General features: G+C 42.8%; 1 protein-coding gene and 1 non-coding gene across 9 annotated transcripts in view; both read left to right on the top strand.

The window, feature by feature from the left end:
- ST7 (suppression of tumorigenicity 7) overlaps positions 1–21,744 on the top strand; it is a 288,195-nt gene that overhangs the window by 258,769 nt on the left and 7,682 nt on the right. For 6 of the 8 annotated variants that reach the window (XM_028489838.2, XM_028489837.2, XM_024132183.3 and 3 more), the window contains 3 exons: positions 8,217–8,367; positions 18,509–18,601; positions 21,081–21,220. In XM_028489838.2, coding sequence (XP_028345639.1) covers positions 8,217–8,367; positions 18,509–18,601; positions 21,081–21,220 — 384 coding nt within the window. Of the gene's footprint in view, positions 1–8,216; positions 8,368–18,205; positions 18,375–18,508; positions 18,602–21,080; positions 21,221–21,744 lie in introns of those variants that run through there. The other 2 variants (XR_003679746.2, XM_028489841.2) reach the window with 2 other exon arrangements.
- LOC112067208 (U6 spliceosomal RNA) lies at positions 5,389–5,495 on the top strand. The gene has a single exon (XR_002893150.1). It is a non-coding gene; the product is annotated as a U6 spliceosomal RNA (small nuclear RNA).

The following is a 21,744-nucleotide window of genomic DNA, read 5'->3' as shown; positions in this document are numbered from 1 at the left end:
AGAAACTCAGAATACCCTGGCAGATTGTCTGTGATATTGTATATCAATGGTATATTTCAGAAATATTATTTCAATATAAGTTTTTTTTGAATTGAGTCATGTTTTGTTCCAAAGCTTTTTTGCATTAGAGTAAGGAGAATGTATTGTGGAAATATGACCCGGAGAAAAATGAGCAGAAACCAGTTTTTAGCAATGTATCTCAGGAATAGAAAGTTTCTAAGAGGTCTCTTTCCTTAACAAAAACCACTGTAGCTGCTCCCAGCAAGGCCACTCCCGCCACGGCCTCCCCAGCTCATCCTGTCTCACGCCTCCTGGGCATTTGGTCCCACTGGCCACATTTTCTATCTGAGGTCATCTCGGCTCCTTGCCACCTTCTCCTGTGCCACTCCTGCCTCTCTGAGCACTCTTTGCCTGCAGCGCTTCCTCCCTGCTCACCCTCGGGTTGGTTCTCCTTTCCTGCTTGCAGCCCTCCCGGGAGACCTCATGTGCTCCTGCTGCCTCAGCCTCTCCCCGCACACCCAGACCCCTGTCTCCAGCTGCTCTCCCAGGCTCCAGACCTGCACACCTTCACTCCTCACTGCACGCAGAGAAGTTTGGCAGGCACGACAGCTGTTTTTGTTACCTTCCCACTGCTAAGGCTTTTCCTCCTCTGGTGTCTTCATCTTAGCTAATGATCTCACGTTATTCTAGTTTCCTAAACTAGAAATGTCACAGTGACCTTTGATTCCTTCTCTTGCCCTCAGATTCAGCCAGGCACCACGTCCAGGGCAAGTCCCCCTCCTCGGTTTCATCACCCCTCACTCAGACCATGACAGGAACTTTTTGACTTTGCTAACTTTAATCTCTTCCCTGTCGGGGGCTCCTACACGTGACTTGCCCATTTCTTTCAAAACCACAAACTGTACCAACCCACTTCCCAATTGCTTACTGCAGAGGTTTTCAAACTGTCTCCCTAGGAACCATAAGGGTCTTCAGTCTTCTTGTGGGTCCCTCCCCCAAGATCCCCACAGTTTTGTTTTACATCACTTGCACATTCTGTTTGATATTTCTTTTTTTTTCCTTTGAACAAATTTTTTGGTGTCTCAAAGTTTGAAAACCATGGAATAACTGAGGGTAAAGGTCACACTCTGGAGCATATCATGCAAGGCCTTTTACAACCACTTTTCCTGCTTCACTCCCTCGGAGAGTAGCATAACACCTGAGTTCCGGCGCAGGTTCCATCACATACAACTTGCGCAACCCAGGATGAGCTATTTAACTTCCCAAAGCGTCCATTTTTCCATCCGTAAAATAGGGATAATACTATCAGCTCCCTCACAGAGTTGTAAGGAGTTCCTGAGATAAGAAGCTTGACGCACGTTAGTGCTTCATCGGTGTTGGCAATTCCTGTCATGTTACTACTCAAGCACCTCAAGATTGCAAGCCCAGTGTGTCCTCTGATGCTTTGGTGCCCAGCCTTGCTGTGGCTTCTGCCTCCCCTCATCTTTACAGGTAAACCTTTGTCTATTTAGTGAGACTGATTCATATTTTCCTTTTTCTGTGAAGCTGTCCCAGAGATAATACTCCCCATTTGCCTCCTGAGTACTAAGTATAGACCTCTTACTAAGGCAGTCATCATGTTGAATTTTATCGTTTCTTTGTACACGTATGCGTGCGCACACACACACTCTTACAAAGATTAGGGATTAGCAAGGTAGTGACCTGACTTGATCATGTCCATGCCCTTGAGGTGAATTGTGGATGCGCCATATCTGTGCCCTTGGGGTAGACTGTGGGTGCTCCCACAGATGATCGTTAGAGAGCACTGTGCCCTTGGGGGACACTACGGCACTCCCATATCTTTCTTTGGGATATACTGTGAATACACCCATATTTTTTGAATGAAGCAGAGTAACTGATGAATAGATAAGTGAACCAGCAAGAAATAGTTACCTTGAGAAGAGGACCCCTGAGTGGTACTACAGATCACCAGGTTGAATTTGGCATTTCAGCTTTGCTTTGTGTTTGTCTCCATATTGGTCAGTTGGTGACCGCTGACAGCCAGTTCTCTTCAGCTGAACTGCTACTACTGTAAAATTGCTGAAGTATTTTACCTAGAAACAGACTCAATCATCTGTGGGACACACATATACAAGAAATATAACTTACCTCCACAGTAATTTAAATACTTCATTTTTTTGTTTGTTTGTTAACAAAAATAGCTACTATTTAGTGAATACTTATGTGCCAGGAACTGTGTGAATGCTTTACAAATATAATCCTATGTAATATTCAAAAGTTAAAACAGCAAGACGGGTATTTTTATTAGTCTGTTTTAACAGATGAGCAACCTGAGGTTGAAAGAAATTAAATAACTTGTCCAAGGTCTCTTAGCGGAATAGTAGAGACAGAATTCAAACAGTGATGCAAAGGGGCAGAGGGCAGATGAGGGGAGGGGGCCAGGGCCGGGGGACTGTGCACCTCAGGCTTCATCGCAGCGTGGCCTGAGCGAGCCGAGGTTCCTGCGTCATTTTTGTCTATTCCAGCGTGCGTCTTACTGAGTCCAGGGTGTGGACAGCATTGAAACTCAGAAGATGTAGCATGTCTTCCAAGTAGCACTAGCTGTATTCTCTGAACCCTTTACTGATGTTTTAAAAACATTTTTTCTGGGCTCACAGCCTCTTTCAGAGCCAGTTGCACCAAAGCACTGTACACATATGAAAAATTGCTTTCTCTGGTTATCTTGTTTGTTTGTGTGGCTTGCTGTTTATGTTCTTGATGCAAGTCTAGAAAATAGTTTTGTATTATATATATATATATACACACACACACACATGCACATATATATATAGACAGAAAAAATATTAAAATGCTTATTATAGAAAACTCGGAAAGCATAGAAAAAGCACAAAAGAAATTAATCTTCCATAAAATCAAATATTTTGCCACCATTAACATTCAATCTGTGACCTTCCAATGCTTTTAATGCCTACATGTACATTTGTATTACCAAAATCATAATCTGTGTGATACACTTGGTCTTTTCCTTCATGATATGTCATGAACCTTTCCTCATGCTAGTAAATATTCTTCTACTACCTGATTTTGGGGAGCAATTTGATAGCCATCATCTAAATGTACTGTTGTTTACTTAATCTGTTCTTTCTTGTTTTATTTTTTTTTTTATTTTTTATTTTTTTTGCGGTACGCGGGCCTCTCACCGTTGTGGCCTCTCCCGTTGCGGAGCACAGGCTCCGGACGCGCAGGCCCAGTAGCTGTGGCTCACGGGCCCAGCCGCTACGCGGCATGTGGGATCCTCCCGGACCAGGGCACGAACCCACTTCCCCTGCATCGGCAGGCGGACTCTCAACCACTGCGCCACCAGGGAAGCCCTATTCCTGTATTTTTGCCAGTGATTTTCATATGACATCTGCTGATGTCAGTATTGAAATCCTAAAAAGGGGTATGGATTTTTTGGCATTAATGTCTGTGTGAAGGATAACTTTGGGATCATGTTCACTCTAATTATTATAGAATTTTAAGATCTTAACAGCAGAGACTTGAGCAGTCACGTGTGGTAGCCTGTGACAGGGCACATCTCTCCTGACAGGTGAGCCGGCCTCTGCTCAGAGACCTCCATAAGTAGGCACTACTCAGCTCCTCTCTGCCTGTTCTAACGTTATATGTTCCTATCTTGGGCATAAGAACTAGATTCTGACACAAATAGATTTTGAAAAGTTCCTTCCGAAACCTTTAGAAGCCTTGCTTCAAGATCAATGTGATTTGAGAATCTGGGAAGGAAGTTAGAGGCAGGATGGCAAGCAAGATAGCACAGGATGCTGGCTTAGCTAATAGAAGCCAAGTAACTATTGCAGACAGGCAGGGAGTGTTCTCTGATTTGCAAGCTACAGTTATTCTAATTGATTTCTGCATACTTGTGGATAGGGATCTGCCCTCTTCCATTTATTTTTCTCTCAACAAGTAAGATGTGAAATGTTGCTCCATGCCTTTCTAATTTAAATGTTGCACATGTTGAGAACCGATCTTGCCAGCCATTTTAAGCCTGGCCAGAAACCTAACACATTGTTGTTATTAGCCTTCATTATTTGGTTAGAGCCAACATTTTGTTTGGAACTATGCTGCAGTATAAATCTCCTTTATAGACATAACCTATTTCTGCCATAAAGTAGATGCGATGAGAAGACAGCTGAGTCTCCTTGGTGAGTTACTCTAGTTAGTCTCACAAGGCTGATGAGGCCAAGGATGCTCATTTTGAGAGACTTCTTGGGAAATGAGATTCATGTTCTTGAGGACTTACAATTGAGCTGAGGAGAAGGACACATGGATAGCTAATCTAAGGTGGTTTGTGAAAAGTACACATATACAGAGATCAGAGGGAGCTTAGGGGAGAAACAGAGCATTACCTCACGGCTCACATTGGGTGGCTATGGACGATGTCCTTGAAGCCATATGCACCACGTGCAGTCTGCAGGCTGAGTAAACCATCTGTCTCACGCACATGTGCACTATTGCTTTCCAAATATTATGTAGATGCCCTGGTGGCCAACAATACTTTTAAATGAATTCTTGTATCATTACTATTTATTGTATAACTATTTGCCGTACTGTGTATTTTTTTTTTTTTTTTTTTTTTTTTGCGATACGCGGGCCTCCCTCTGTTGTGGCCTCTCCCGTTGCGGAGCACAGGCTCCGGACGCGCAGGCTCAGCGGCCATGGCTCACGGGCCCAGCCGCTCCGCGGCACGTGGGATCCTCCCAGACCGGGGCGCGAACCCGGTTCCCCTGCATCGGCAGGCGGACGCGCAACCACTGCGCCACCAGGGAAGCCCCATACTGTGTATTTTTGATCAATAGATTCTACACTTACAGTTTCTATCATGGGCATCTGTGAAATTTTTTCATGTTAAAAATTGTTTCCGTTACTTCAGGATTAGAAACTTCCATTGTTGAAGCAGTGCTGTCCACTAGGATTTTCTGTGATCATGGAAATGTCTCTGCATTGTCCAGTAGGGTAGTCATTAACTCCATATAGCACTCGAGGACTTGAAATATGACTAGTGGGACTGAGGAACTGAATTTTTAATTTTATTTGATTTTAATTGATTTAAACTTAAATAGACACACATTAAATAGAGGCTACCATATTGGACAACACAGATCTAACATATCCCTTTGTAGATAATTTTCTAAAAATCCTCCCTCTTTCCCCAAGTTTCCTCTGCCACACTCCTTCCTAGTTTGCTTAGACTTCTACACATGTGGGTGGCTGCCAGGCCTACTTCTTCTCAGGTGCTCCTATTCCTGGACGTTCCTTAGCCCAAGAGAAGAGTTCTCTCACAGATGTGACTTTGAAAGCCTTTCCTAAATCATAGAAATGAAAAGGAATGGTGTGCTCGCTTCGGCAGCACATATACTAAAATTGGAATGATACAGAGAAGATTAGCATGGCCCCTGCACAAGGATGAAATGCAATTTCGTGGACCATTCCATATTTTTGAGGGTGTGGAGAAAAGGGAACCCTCTTGCACTGTTGGTGGGAATGTAAATTGATACAGCCACTATGGAGAACAGTATGGAGGTTCCTTAAAAAACTAAAAATAGAACTACCATACGACCCAGCAATCCCACTACTGGGCATAAACCCTGAGAAAACCATAATTCAAAAAGAGTCCTGTACCACAGTGTTTACTGCAGCTCTATTTACGGTAGCCAGGACGTGGAAGCAGCCTAAGTGTCCATCGACAGATGAATGGATAAAGAAGATGTGGCACATGTATACAATGGAATAGTACTTAGCCATAAAAAAGGAATGAACTTGAATTATTTGTAATGAGGTGGATGGACCTAGAGTCTGTCATACAGAGTGAAGTAAGTCAGGAAGAGAAAAACAAATACTATGTGCTAACTCACATATATGGAATCTAAGAAAAACTGTACTGATGAACCTAGTGGCAGGGCAGGAATAAAGACACAGGTGAAGAGAACGGACTTGAGGACACAGCAGGGGAAGGGTAAGCTGTGACAAAGTGAGAGAGTGGCATGGCCATATATATACACTACCAAATGTAAAATAGATAGCTAGTGGGAAGCAGCCGCATAGCACAGGGAGATCAGCTTGGTGCTTTGTGATGGCCTAGAAGGGTGGGATAAGGAGGGTGGGAGGGAGACGCAAGAGGGTGGGGATATCGGGATATATGTATACATATAGCTGATTCACTTTGTTGTATAGCAGAAACTAACACAACATCGTAAAGCAATTATACTCCAATAAAGATATATTAAAAAAAAGTTGACTGTTTGGTAGGCTATAAATAATTATTAGAAACTCAGAAGTCAAAATCTTATTCTAGGGCACTCATTAAGCAAGAAATTTTCCCTTTCCTTTGTTCTCCTGATGATTATTTTAAAAAATTAATAGAGTTCATAGCATTTTATAAGTTATCACTCTTGGGGCCTTCTAATATCATCATGGGCAGTAGCAGCATATAACGTAATGGCTTCTATTAAGGTAAAATCACGAGACGATATATCTCTGAACATAAAATTCTCCTTTATATTTATATATTTATTATATCAATAGATACAGTGCTAGTTGGATTACTAGGTAATTCAAAATCGTTATTTTTCCCAAAAGATTTTTGTCATTCACTGTTTTAAAAAAAGATGAAGGAAGAAGGCAGTAACATATAGAATTCAAAAAAGCACATGAACTCATGCTTGAGGACCTCCCGTCAAAATAATGAACACCTTTCATGGACCAGCCTGGGAAGAGGTCTTACTATCGAGGAAGGCCTTCAAGCCCACCTGCTCCGCAAGTGTGAGGGCTGCACAGCTGCTCTCCGCTGCTCTCGGGGGTGGGCTCTCGCTTCCTGCTCTTCCTGCTTTGAGGCCTAAGGCTTGGAGCTTTCTTCAGGTATCAGACCCAGAGCAAGGAAAGTTTCATTTGCTGAACCAAGAGGCCAGAATGGGTCCACCCGGCTCCTGCTGGGTGGTGCGCCCCAACGCCAAGCATGCCAACAGGAGAGGAAGTTTAAAGGCCACTGCACCCCACGTGCCCAGTGTATGAACCCACAGCAAGATGAGAGCGAAACATTGATGGGTGTCTTGTAACCTCCATTCTGTGGATCCGGATTCTTCCACTCTTCACCCTCTTTCATAAATTTCCACATGATGAATCCACAGTTGTTTCTGACATTAAAATTGTTGGACATCTCTTCTCATAGCACCTCCTTTTGCTGTATTTGTGCTGTTTTCCTGAAACACATACCTCTGTGGTCTGCTAATCTCCATTTTATAGGAGATGACTGGGTTGTTGTGACGGTGGTTGTTGTTGGTGGGGTGTGTATGTGTGTGTGTGTGTGTGTGTGTGTGTGTGTGTGTGTGTGTGTGTGTGTTGGGGACGAATCCGGAGGGGAGGTTGTGAGGAGTGGAGCACGGGGAACGCCAGCTGGCAAAGACAAGTGAGCACCTGCAAATATAAAATACCAGCCTGAATTTGCTTCCCTTTCTATCCTATAGTAAACACAAAAGAATGCAAATGGAAACTTATTCTTCTGTGAGCCCCCAGGAAGAATATCCATTCTTGCCCTGCGCTCCTGAGACCCCTGAAGCGTTTCGGAAAGGAGCCGAAAGAACAGTGTGGTTTGGGGTCTGTACTGCTCCCCTCCCTTGGGTCTTCCTGTGCCCAGGCTGCCACCCCTCCTCCTCCAGCACCTGAGCAGCTATGGGTGACCCTTTCCGCAGGACTAGGGCCTTCTCCTTGCCAGATCTGTGAGGAAAAACTAATGGGCAGTGCTAGTCACCCTCAAGTCTCTCCAGTGTGGTTGGTTTAGTCATACGACTTCTTAACCTTCACGTGTTTGTTTTATGTATTTTCATTCTGGTTACAAAATTATACCAAATTATTGTGTCTTCTAAATTTTCCTTTGTGCTGTTTGAGTCTGTATATGTATATATATATATTTCTTTGATTAGAACATCTTAGCCTGAAAACCTCTGATGTTCACTGTAGGAAACTAGTGCAAGGCTAATTATCTGTCAGCAAACTTTGGATTGCTGGATGCTTCAGTAATTGCCTTCAAATGTAGCAATGAGGTTGCAGGTTTGAGGACATGCTTACAAGCGGCGGCTTTAGGGAAATCAACCTCTCCATTTTCAATATTGAATTCCCAAATACTGTGTATTAACACATCTGTCTCCTGCCTTTTTAAATTTCAGTACCTACTAGAAATGAAAAGCTTAATCCTGCCCCCAGAACATATCCTGAAGAGAGGGGACAGTGAAGCAATAGCATATGCGTTCTTTCATCTGGCACACTGGAAGAGGGTAGAAGGGGCTTTGAATCTTCTGCATTGTACGTGGGAAGGCAGTAAGTAATTTTCTTTCTTTGAAATGTTTTTAAAGCATGAAAAGATGCTAAAACTGTTTTTACCCTGAGTGTTCACAGTGAATGATGAAGATTTGCATATCTATAGCTCTCCTTCTCTGTGATATTCCATCACCGAGAGATGGTTAATTACTCAGGCTCTCTAGTTTCCCAGTGGTGGCGGGTGTTACTGTGGTGATCCCATCTCTGCAGCTCAAAAAGGCAAGTTTAAAAAGAAAAAAAAAAAAGGCAAGTTTATACAGTGGATGGGGTGAGTCGGGGCTCTCCTGGCAGAGGAGCATTTTACAGCTGGAAAACCCTCTTTGGAGACCTGGACGGCCCCTCGGCACCATGGGAACATTTGGCGTGGGGTCAGGCCTCGTGCTGGGCTCTGATGACCATTTCTGGATGGGCTTTCTGGGAGGGTTGGCTGAAGAGCCACAGTTATCCTCCAGGAGAGCTGGGTTAGCCAAACACAAACGAGCAGCGGTTATGCTTCAGAACAAGAGCAATGGCGGCTGGACTCCAGTATGGTGGCAGGTGTAACATTGTGCATTAAGGGATAAATGCCTGTTAGATGGATGTGGGGGTAAACTGATCTGAGCACAAGCTGGGCACCGTCATTCCGTGTAAGGAGAAGCGGCTCTAACGGTGGGTGAGACGTGCTCCCTGCCCTGGAGAAGCATTTCATCCAGTTGGGAGGAGTAATCAGCAGCATGTAACATCTGCCCAGTGATTTTTCAGACAGGAGAGGCCTATAGGGTGGAGCAGTCATGGGTCATATGAGATTTGAACCAAGCCTTGAAGAACTGGGACGGTGTTATAAGCAAGGACACTGTGAACAAATGCTAAGCGGTGGGGCTGTTGGGGAGAATGAAAATTAAGGAAAAAGGCTCAAGATTGTGGATTATTGGACCACATATATATTGACATTATCATTAATTTAAGCAAACCAAGCACAACATGTAGCATGGGGGTTTTTCCCCCCCTCTCATGGGAAAAAGAAATATTAGAGTCTTCTGATAATTTTTCCTTAGTTCACTCCTACGCTGATCAGCCTCACAAATGAATGTCTTTTTCATTCCTTTCACTGTTTATCTTTGCCCTTCCATTTTCATTTGGCTAATCTTCTGCTCTTCCCTTTTCCTGCCCTTCCCTAACCCAGCAGGAATCTAAACTGGTGCAGGAAGGGAGGGGCGGGCAGCCAGATGAGATGGAGTAAAAGTAACTTGACAGGGACTCAGGTTGATTGAAAGTTTTTTGTTTAGTTGTTTTGAAAATATTTCTTTAGAGAATTGATAGCGGGTCAAGTTAAATCATTTACTATTTATAACTTGAGGGACATCGACTTGATCGATGTTTCTACCCCTACTCTGTAAGTGTGGTAACATACTCCAGGTGTCCTGGTCCTGCTATTTGGATATGTTAAGACAGCACACTCTGCTCAGGGTGTGTGTGGACATGTATGCAGTCCCCTCTGGCTTGGGCTTCTTGTTGCATTTAAAGTGTTCTATCCAGATGAGACAAAAGGAATTTTTATTTAAACATGAGAAAGAGACAGAAAAAGCCCAGCAAGATTGAACATGAGAGGCCTCACCCAGTGTTAGTCGTGGTAAAATTAAATGGACAAACTGACTTAACCAAATAAGAACGTATTTATAGATCGGTACCTTGGAAACATAGTAATAGAAGCTTATTGATTGGATCTAATTGATAAGAAAGTTACCAGTCCTATAGAAAAGGTGAAAAGTGGGTGGGAAGAAGTGATGAAGACACAGTGTTAGGAATGGCATAACTATTTAAAAAAAAACCATGAGGAAATTCTGTTTGGAAATTAGTTACCCATATAATCATATAACAATAGGGGGATGCTCTGGAACAACTGGGAAGGAGAGTGAGATTGTGAGAAATGTGAAGTGACATAGTGAACCCCTCATCAAACAGTGTAGTACCTCTGGGGGGATGTAATTACCTCAAATTAGACGGGTGGAACACTTTATTAGAATAAAAAGGGGTGAGTTTTTTGTTTTTGTTTTGTTTGTTTGTTTTAACATCTTTATTAGAGTATAATTGCTTTACAGTGGTGTGTCAGTTTCTGCTTTATAACAAAGTGAATCAGTTATACATATACATATATCCCCATATCTCCCCTCTCTTGGGAGTATAATTGCTTTACAATGGTTAGTTTCTGCTTTATAGCAAAGTGAATCAGTTATACATATACATATGTTCCCATATCTCCTCCCTCTTACGTCTCCCTCCCACCCTCCCTATCCCGCCCCTCTAGGTGGTCACAAAGCACCAAGCTGATCTCCCTGTGCTATGCGGCTGCTTCCCACTAGCTATCTATTTTACATTTGGTAGTGTATATATGTCCATATATACACTACCACTCTCTCACTTTGTCCCAGCTTACCCTTCCCCCTCCCCGTATCCTCAAGTCCGTTCTCTAGTAGGTAGGGGTGAGTTTTTAGACATAAAACAGTGTGGCAAGGTAGTCAGGGGCCTATAGGAAAGACAAATTCAGCATCTGATCCTTATAGATAATTAAGAACCAGGAAGTTACGCTGCTGTTCAGTTTTCAAAAACAGAGCCATACCATTCAGTTTTAGAAAGAAAAGAGAACCATGAGAGTGCTTACCAGGTGCTAACTACCTTGGAGGATCCCAAGAACCTTGAAGAGTGTTTGTGTAACAGTGTAATTCACAGAGGGTTTGTATTTCCATCATTTCATGGACTCCTGATAAATTTCTGAGTTAGGCAGGACAGAGGTGGCCATCTTAGTTGATCAAGAGAGAAACAGGTTCATTGAGGTGAGTAACTTGTTGAACGTCCTGCCAGCACTGTTGGTAGAGCCAGGTTCACTTTTTTTTCACTGCTCTTTTCTATAATACCAGCTATTTAGGCCTTTCCTGAATAGAATAAGGATAAGAGGATCAGCCATCTCTGAAACATTTGTTTAGAAGCCCTCAATTTACACCACTGCTTACAGACTGGGGTATACCTATGCCCTTTCTAGTGTTTTGAAAGTTAATCATTCTATATAAAATTATATTTTTGTTGTTAAATATTGACGTAAACATTTTAACTATAGAATGAGCCCAATTCTATAAAAAAATACATTCTATATATAAACAAAGGTAAGAGACTGGAAATAAATACATCTTTAAGTAGATCTTAAGTGATTTGTTTTTTTCTTCCTATTTGTAGCTTTCAAACTTTCTACAACAAGCATATGTACTTTCTACAAGCATAAATATGCACGTGTATATATGTGTATGTGTGCATATATGTATATGCATGTACTTAGAAAAATGATCTTTCATTACAAACAGTTTTGGTCTTTTTTCAAAAACAAAGCTATAAATCTGTCTTGCAATTTAGAAGAAAGAATTACCACTCCAACTTTAGACAATTGTGTGTAATTGGTTGACAAAACTTCTAGATCTGTGTCCATTCTAAGTTAAATGGAGGCATCAGGGCTCTGGATTTTAAATCAAAAGGACTTGGATTAGAATTCTGACTTAGCTACCTATTAACTGGTATTAACTTACCCATTTTTTGAAAACTGTGAAGCGCTGAAGATACTGAATGCCATCACCCCATCCCAAATTGGTGGGCTTCAGGGCAGTTGCCCTCAGGGCGGCTACAGTACCAGAACCGCTCCCTCTCCCTCTGAGGTCGTGGGGCTCCCCTAGACGGCCTGTGCCTGAGCGCAGGAGGCTGCACTTCCTCCAGTTCACCACTGGGTGCCGCATTTTGACATCTCCAGCCTCAGGGTCTAGGTTTTCGCCTTTAAATCATTTTTTTCTTCATTCTGAAATTTAAGGCCATTCCCCAACTCCCTTCCAGTTTCCCCTTTTCATTAGAAAGATAATTCAGGGAGGAAGGTAACAGTGCCTCATTTCACCAGGTTCCATGTTAAAAGTGAGTATTCTTTTAAAAAGTCAGTTTATCTTTTAGAAAAATTTTTAAAAGCCTGACTTATGTCAAAAGTGTTAGTTAGGGGTAGGGATGAGGTATATTTTTCTTTGCTTTTTAATGAGTTTATTATGTTGGAGCATTAGTCATCTTGTGGAATTAAGTGAGTTTCCCACCAATCAGGCTGAAATAACTCACATTTTTGTTAAAACCCCAAAGTCCAGCTGATGCATGGCAGAGATTGTTTGGGTTTGAAACATATGGTGGTTTTAAAATAAAAAAAAAAAACAACGGAGTCCTCAACCACAAATACATCAGCATTTCAAAGGTTTGTAAAATATTTGATTCATCACTGTCCCGGCCCCTGAAATTACACAATATGTTCCTCAAAGTCAAGATAATGAAGAAATGGAGAAAGTTTTAATTTATAAGATTTAAAAACATGTTTCTTAGTTCATTACACAGCTGCCACATTATCTGAATTATATTTATTTTAAACACTGTAGGTTCTGGTTACGCTCACACACGTGCACACACACGACTGCAAGTATGTGTTGAATGTAAAAAACATATATGAATGAGGGATCTCGTTTGAATTGTGTCTTATTTACAGTGGTATCGCGCCTTATGGGGCCCTATTTTTTTTTTTTTTTTTTTTTTTTTCGGTACGCGGGCCTCTCACTGTTGTGGCCTCTCCCGTTTTGGAGCACAGGCTCCGGACGCGCAGGCTCAGCGGCCATGGCCCACGGGCCCAGCTGCTCCGCGGCATGTGGGATCTTCCCGGACCAGGGCACGAGCCCGTGTACCCTGCATCGGCAGGCGGACTCTCAACCACTGCGCCACCAGGGAAGCCCGGGGCCCTATTTTAAATGGCACATCTTCTATTTTACCTGTATTAAATACTGATGTGGCCTTATCTCCCTTCTACCTTGATCTTTTCAGGACTCTGTTTTGGCTATATTTATTTTATAAAGCAGAATAGTTTGCTGACCACAACTGTGAACTTTAAGATTTAATTTTCAGGTTCTGTATATCAGAAGGCTAGAATGCCATGGGGTAAATCACTTAGCTTTTCTTTGTTTCCATTTTTTCCACTTGATCAAGTAAGACTCTTTATTTTCTTTTTGGAGATTTTTTTTCCAAAGAATTCACTAAATAATGTATAAGATTTGAAGGTGGTGTTTTTTAGGGAGACTAGGCAAAGTATTTCCTTTGAGAGGAGAAAATGGTCCATTGTTGAAGCAAAGGATGAGATTCTGATTCTAATTTATTCTCTTTGAACCTGATGGTAAATGCTACTTGCTGTAAGATGTGGTCCTTAGGGCATTTCCTCTAACCAAACCTTTCCTCCAAAAACCTGGCACCTTTGGGACTGCTAAAGAGAAATTCTTCCACCCCTCACCCCATAGACCTAAGGCTAAATTTTATAATTTAGGAGAAAACAATGGCCAGCTAAAGTCCCTGGCCATAGCCAACTTAACACTAGTAGCCGGACTCCAAATATTATTCAGCGCTTCCCCACCTACTGCCCGGTAGAACCAGCTTGCCCCTTTCAGTTATTCAGTTTTGAACAGCTGACCGTAATTTGGATCCACTGGGGTTTTTAAAGGGAAAAATTCTGTCTGTGCCCTATTGTGCATTAACTTATTCATTCCTTTATTCAATTAACATTTATTGAGTCCCTCCTTTGTGCCAGGCATTCTTTTGGGGATACCAAGATGAGTCAGACTCTGAAACGCTTTGAGAGAAACATTAATGTGTCTGTGTGTGTGTGTATATACACATATTCTCACATATACATACACACACATATATAATATATAGTGTGGATACAAGCAGTGGAAGCAGGAACAGAGTGTTATAGAGTGTTGCAGGTCACTAACAAATTAGTGAATCTGCTATAAAACTCTAGAAGTTTTCTTCAGAATTGGAATGGAGCATCATGTAATCTAACCAAAGGAAAGTGGTTTTCCCAAGGCCATATAAGTAGATAGTGAAAAAATGTGGATCAGAACCCAAGCTTTTGACTTCTGAATTTTCCTTATTGTGCCCAAAGCCTCACAAAAGACAAAGAGCCTTTATGGCTAGTTGCCTGCATTACAGTCAAAAGTGAAAAGAGATATGGGAACATATGTGTATGTTTAACTGATTCACTTTGTTGTAAAGCAGAAATTAACACACCATTGTAAAGCAATTATACTCCAATAAAGATGTTAAAAAAATAAATAAATAAAAACTTCACATAATTGAAAAAAAATGTGTTGTGTTTTTTTTTTTTGTTTTTTGTTTTTTTTTTGCGGTACGCGGGCCTCTCACTGCTGTGGCCTCTTCCGTTGCGGAGCGCAGGCTCTGGACGCGCAGGCTCAGCGGCCCTGGCTCACGGGCCCGGCCGCTCTGCGGCATGTGGGATCTTCCCGGACCGGGGCACGAACCCGTGTCCCCTGCATCGGCAGGCGGGTTCTCAACCACTGTGCCACCAGGAAAGCCCAAAAATGTGTACTTTGATGAAAGTTTTCTGCTCTATCATTTGCACTTCTAATTGTTCACAAACAAGCAGCATTTTTACTTATAAGCTAGAGTATGACCTGTTAGAGAAAGTAGGAACTTGGGGTTAGTGGAAAGGCACGGTAAAGAGAAAACTAACTTTCATTGAGCAGTCAGGCACTATGTGTGGACATGTTGACCTCCGCTGTCACACTTAGTCCCTTTAACAGCCTCTCGAGGTCCTTGGTGTTCTCATTTTTACGGCCGAAGAGACTGGACACAGATTAATGACCCACCCGAAGTCATACAGTTGTCAGCCTGGTCAAGTTTGACTCATCCTGAGCTGTCACCTCCACCACTCCCCCATTAGGTATGGCCTATCACAGGGGGACTTTCACTCTTGTTTTCATGATTTTTGGCTCATCTGTTTCCCACCCTGGGTGGTCAGCTCCATCAGTGCAGGGACAGTTCATACTTGGCTCACCTTTCTATCGCTGCTGCATGAGGAAGGCACTCAACCTTTTGACCATGTAGAGCTGGGATTCACACTCAGTTCTTGCTATTGCAAGGAGTCTGTATAAAGTTCTCTTGAGATCCTCTTTGAAAAGGCAACATAGACAAACAAAGTATCAAACATTACCTTCTATCCTGGTCTACATTGTGGACAGGATGAGAGCTCATTAGAAGTCACTGGGGAAATCAGGAATTAATTTGTTCATGTATCCATCCTTCTGTTCATTCTTTCTTTCTGTTGATTCTTTCTCCAGTATTGGCTGAGTCTCTGATCGGCACAGCACTGATAGGCTTGGTGCCTAGAAAATGTGTCTGGGCAGGGGTGGAAGGCAGCTGTGTAATGCCTCACACGTCATTGTGGAGAGCCTGCTGTGTTCATTAAGTAGTTCCAGTTTCCTTTTGCCTCTCCCACAAAGGCACAATAGAAACCAAGGTAGGGGAGGGGATGGCACAAAAGGAAAATGCAACAATGCCACTTGTGTCCCATGTGTTAACTCTGAGTGGTCCAGGTTTTTTGTTTTGTTTCCTTTTTAACCAAATACATGTACATTTTTAATTCCTCTGAAGTGTATGTTTTTTCCGACGGAGATTTTTTAGGAGGTTTTTAGTCACTCATGAAGTAGATCAAATTCATAGAATAGTTCAAATGACCTTTTTTCCATTCTTACTTGCCCTGCTACGTCAGTGTGTTACTATTTGCACTTGCAAAAGTTCTGGACGTTCGGCTAAAGCCTTGAGGTTCTTGTGGAGCAGTTTCGTGTCTTTGCAGTGAAAGGGACCAGGAGGTGGGAGGTGAAGCTGGCCCTGCTCTTTGCAGACCTCCACTGCTTATCGCACACTTTGCTGGGCCCCGCACAGCAGGGTGGACCAAGGATAGAATTGCAAACAGAAATTGTGCTTGCTTTTGTTTAGTGAAGCCAAAAGTCTTAATATTATTTTATGAACTTGATGTAAATGACAACTGACATGAGAATGAGAAATTTTAAGAGCACATAAGCGTCTTTACAATCCCAGGGGTTGGGGGCAGAGGACAGTACAAAAAGTGTGTGTGTGTTTGTGTGTGTATTCTTTTTTGAGTCGTATATAATCAGTGCCTTCACCCTCTCCAAAAAGACCAGAACTAATTAGAAGAAGGAAAAGACTAACTTGATGCACAAAATTTGTATGCATGCCAAGTACTGGAGTAAAAAATATTTGGCATCTGACTGAAAAGACACCAAGCAACCATTTGATGTCTATGGTTGAACACTCTCAAGATATTGCACTCCTATATTTCATTTAAAAAATTGCTCCCTGAAGTGCAAACTGACTTCAATTCTGAACAAAATTTAGCATTCAAATTTATAGCCACTTTGAAAACTGAGGGTTTATTTATATCATATGAACCTGACTGAACAGATTCTTAATTACAGCAGCCCTAGTGCACATGGAGAATCTGGATTTCAAAAAAAAAAAAACTTCCACATAGGTTTTTCTACATTTTTGGGATGCTTTCATAGCAGCCATCGTTCATGGGAAATAGTATTAAAATCCTGCCATACTGCAGTTTAAATTTAAACGCACTGCTTCCCAGTAGAGAGTTTAGTGTATCCTATAAAGACACTAAATGGATTTTTTTGGTTTTGTAATATTTTTCCCTCTCTTGCGAGCCTAATTCTACTGAGAGAGATGCTGGTCCCTTTGAGTAATCTTTGTGTGTTAACAACCTGTACAGGGAACTCCTCTCTTGCTTGTTGTAATGGGCAAAAGTCATCTTGGTTTGCATGAAAGAAAAGGTCTGATTGAACTAGGGTGAGCCTTTCATTTTAAGAAGAGTTAAAGTCTGGGGTGTTTTTAATGTTTTAATCTCTGTTTAAGAGGTTTCTGTTATGAGAGGAAAATTGATAACATTTTTACCTCAGCCAACTGCCAGCAAACTGGCTCTGCTCTAATCCCACGTTTATAGTGATTTATATTCTCCGTGGCAATGTGCTGTAACCTCAGAGTGATACCACTGTGGTGTAGATTGACTGCATTCCAAATGCTGGAATCACATACATAATGTTTTTACTTTTAAATAATATTCAGACACCAGAATAAATACCATATGTGCACTGATGCTGGTTACAATGGAACCTTGTCATTTCTTGTGAGGGAGAACATTCTTTGTTTCTGATTTCTGTTTGAAATAAGTATGCAAAAGATAAATATGTACATTGACAGCATTTTGAGAAGGCTCAGGTAATTACACAGCTGAGGATGTAGCTAGGAGTCCTTGAAATGTAGCATTTGAGACTGAAAAGTCTGCTGTGTTGCCACCATCCCTTTTTGACACACATGAAGGCAAGGACTGTAATCTGACATTCCCAGTGTAGGGTTTAGTTTTTATATTTTATAGATACAGCATGCTGTAGTTACCGGACATCTGTTGAAGAAAATTTACCTCGAGTACTGTTCACGGAAACAGTGAGACTAACATGCTGACGACCTCGTAACAGGGAGAGTAACACACTTGATAACGGGAAGAGATGGATTGATTGGAAAGTCATAATTCAGTGTGAGACCTAATGTTATCTGATGCCACAAGACCAGAACTTATGTGGCCTGATATCATCAAAATACAGAGAGTCAATCTCTCCAGATTCATTTTTTTCCCCGCATGATGCTGAAGATTTAAAAGTTTCATAAAGTTTAGAAATACCTCCCAGGTCATGCATTTTTAGGTTCTTGTTTTCATCCATCTTGGTTGGAATTCTAACCCACCTAGACATATTTTTAAAATAGACATGCTAGAATGCCTTTCATATTTGTGCATCTGTGACACGATCCAACAGGTCAGTCCATGTTTGCTTCTTGGGGAAGCATTTCAATCCAGGTTTGCGTTATTACCATCAGGTGAGCTATATTGAATTAGTGCTTACGACGTTTTCGTAATATTTTGTAGATGAGGAAACCCTGGGCATTGGAATTGATGGCTTTCCCTACTCCTCTGCACCCCCATCCCCACTCAGTTTTGTGTGGTTCGCCCAGAATATATAGTATGAGGTTAATGTGTGAGGCATACATCATAATGCATCTCTGACAGCTTATCTGGCACATGACTCGGAGTTTGGGTAAGTCTTGCCTCCTTTATGGGAGCTATTTGTAGAAGTGTTCACCATTATAAAAATGCTCAAAAGTCTCTTTCTGAAGTTGAGAAGTTATGAGACAAATATTGTACCTCTAACGTATTGTCTCTCCTTTGCAGCTTTTCGGATGATCCCTTATCCCTTGGAAAAGGGGCATCTATTTTATCCTTACCCCATCTGTACAGAAACAGCAGATCGTGAGCTGCTTCCATGTGAGTCTCCCCTCCATATTCCTCTCTTTGGCTGGTGAGGGTGGTGTGCCAAAGACTGGGATGGGAAGAGGTGGAAATGATAAATGTTTATGATGTTCCTTGTCTTTTATGACTCTTCTCCCAAACCCTGCCCTCATTTGATAGCATAAGCATTAAAGTGAGTTATGTGTGTAGGTTTGGCTTCCTGCTCCTCCACGTCTCTCCAGATTCATCAAAGGGAAAGACCCCCCCCAGGTCTGAAATGTAGATGAAGAGCCATCATGTACTGGTTGGTCTGAGCGCAGAGACCCCTAGTTTGGGGCAGATGCCCCTTGCTGGGCTGATCCACTGTGCGGGGCTCGGCCTGGGCTCTCCCTCTGGTCAGAGGCAGTCTGCACAGACCGGAGTCTGGAGGGGAAGCACTGGCTTCAGAGGGAGCTGCAGATGAGCCATGGGTGGGAGGGTGGCACCGGGACGCTGGCATTGTGGCCAGAGGCGGAGTCGTGGGCAGGGTGGGCCTGCCCTCTGCGGCAGGATTTCCCGTGAGCGTCTCACGGATGGCACGCAGTGAGCTGGTGTGACGTGTGCGGGGCACACGTGCGGCCTCAACACTGTATACAGCAGGTGACGGGCAAACCCTGCCCTCGAAGGCCTTACAAGCTAGCAGTCGGAGGGCCCATACCACACGTGGAAAGTATGATTTGGTTTACTGTAATGCAACATTGTTTTGACAATTCCGGCTAAATAGGTATTATCAAATTATACTGTGTATGAAGAGCATGTCCAGGCTGTTCATGTGGCTCTGACTTAGGACATACTTTCCTCCCTCAGATAATACGCTCCAAATCTTGGCTGCTCTCTCTTCCCCGTCCTCCCTTCTGCCACACCCAGCCTGCACCAGCCCCAGCTACGTTACATCTCATAGCTGTAACATATTTAAATGCTTTGCCAGGAGGGCCAGTATAACTGTGGAGCCCTGGGTGCTGGCAGATTGTCTAATGCCCACGTTTTTGAGCTGGTCGTAAATCTCCAACATAGTGGGTGCAAAACAAGGCTGCCGTCTCAGGTTGAAATAGCAGGAGGCAGCTCTCTCATTTCTTTGCAGGACTGACCCACTGGGAGACGTGTTACCTCAGGAGCTGGGAGACCTCGGAGGGGTGTGGTTCCTCACCATCTGAGTTTATTGTGGAAAAGCGTCGGGTGCCTCACTCTGCCTTAGATTTGATTTCAGAAATCCCTGTGATGGGCCCATGCTTTACCTTTTGACTCCCCCTTCAGGGAGATCCTTGTTAACATTTACCGTTTCTGGTAAGAAAGGCAGTTTTCTGAAAAGTACACTTTTAAAATGTTTTAATTGAGTCCAATCATGTTTCCATGGGGATAGATTCACTCTTAGAACAAGATTACAGTTCTTAAAAGAAACAGTCTAGGAATAATCTTTACAGTCCTGGAATAGAAAATTATGGCTCACGTTTATTGAATTGAATGCAGTCGTTCAAGTCTGATCTCCCCTCAAAATCGTTGGGTGCTGAGGGTGAGGATGGGATGCGGGTAGGTGGCTTTACATGTTACCTGTGTGCTGCACGTGAGTGGTGTAGTGTCCACGGTGGTCCTGAGCACACTTCCACCCCTGAAGAATCCTAGCAGGTTGACATCCCTGGATTCAGGTGCACGTGCTCGTTTGTGCCTTGTCCCTCCTTGGCCCTCTACACCCTCAGTTTCAGCAGAGTGGATTACTGCTTAGAGCTGAAAGGTCGAGGAAAAGCTTGAGACCTTGGATTTCCTGAGGAAGATGGAGCCCCTCGAATCTTTTGGTTAGAGTGGCAGTGTTGTTCACACACAGCCTCACAGCTCCCCTCCACTGGGCCAGCCTTAGTTGCTTTTCTCTTTGTGCGGGCCACTCGAAATTTAAAAGTTATGAAAGGCTCTAAAATCTCCCATTATTGATGGATGGATGGTCCTCGCTGGATGTCTCTATCAGGGTGGCACCCTCCACTGACATAGATTGTACCAGGAAAAAAATACAAGATACACTAATATCACCCTATCACAATGATTTAAAAATTACAGGAAAGTGAAAACCTACAGAGAGGATTTATTTTTCAGTATACTTGACTTTGGATTTTCCAGGTTTTGTTCAATGAACATGTGTTTTATAATTTGAATAAAGTTTTGTTTTATTTGTGTTTGCTTTTGCAAAAGAAATACTGTATGTTAGGCATAGCTAGTGTTACTGTCCCTGCCCATGAGTGTGTGACATCCCCAAATTAGCCCTATCATGCCCTAGATAGAGTTCTGAAGGTTGAACATGGACTTGGGAGAAGCAGATAGGCCACCAAAGGCTGGCTGAAATGTTGGCTCTTGTTCATTCCAGGGCCCTACCTTTTTCACTTCCAGCAGGCTTCAGCCAAAGCTCTGAAGAGTCAGTCCCACCTACAGAAATTCCCTGAGAATGCATTTTACTGCAGCGCTAACACTTCCCTTTTGATCTTCTCCACAGCTTTCCATGAAGTCTCAGTTTACCCAAAAAAGGAGCTTCCCTTCTTTATTCTCTTTACTGCTGGATTGTGTTCCTTCACAGCCATGCTGGCCCTCCTGACACATCAGTTCCCGGAACTTATGGGGGTCTTTGCAAAAGCTGTGAGTATTTGCCAAGGGGGAGGCCGCAGGCAAGGGGCAGGGAAAGTCAAGAGAAGCAGCATAAGAGAAACAGGGGAGTGTTGTGTAGAAGTGGATGTGCTTGTATTGATCCTTTGCATACTGTTTAATTTTCATTATCATCAGTGAGATCAAGGGTTGAGGGTCAGAATGAGAAAGTATAGCTTGTTTGTTACTGCATGCCTTGCCTATTTCACAGACACAAAAATTCTCAGCAGTTCCCCTAAAAAATGCATGAGGTCTAAAAGAATTAAAGAATTAAGGGAATCCTAGCAAATGAAAAATACTTGGGAGATTATTCAGTTTTGTATAAATTGAATGACATCATTTCTAATCTTTAGATACCGTAGGTCTTTCCTTCAAGAAGGATAGAATTTACATTTTCAAAGATGATTTAGGGCTTCCCTGGTGGCGCAGTGGTTGCGCGTCCGCCTGCCGATGCAGGGGAACCGGGTTCGCGCCCCGGTCTGGGAGGATCCCACATGCCGCGGAGCGGCTGGGCCCGT

The sequence above is a fragment of the Physeter macrocephalus genome, chromosome 5 (genome assembly GCF_002837175.3).
Source record: "Physeter macrocephalus isolate SW-GA chromosome 5, ASM283717v5, whole genome shotgun sequence".
Taxonomy (NCBI): domain Eukaryota; kingdom Metazoa; phylum Chordata; class Mammalia; order Artiodactyla; family Physeteridae; genus Physeter; species Physeter macrocephalus.
The sequence above is the reverse complement of the archived record's forward strand: the minus strand, read 5'-3'. Positions and strand labels throughout refer to the sequence as shown.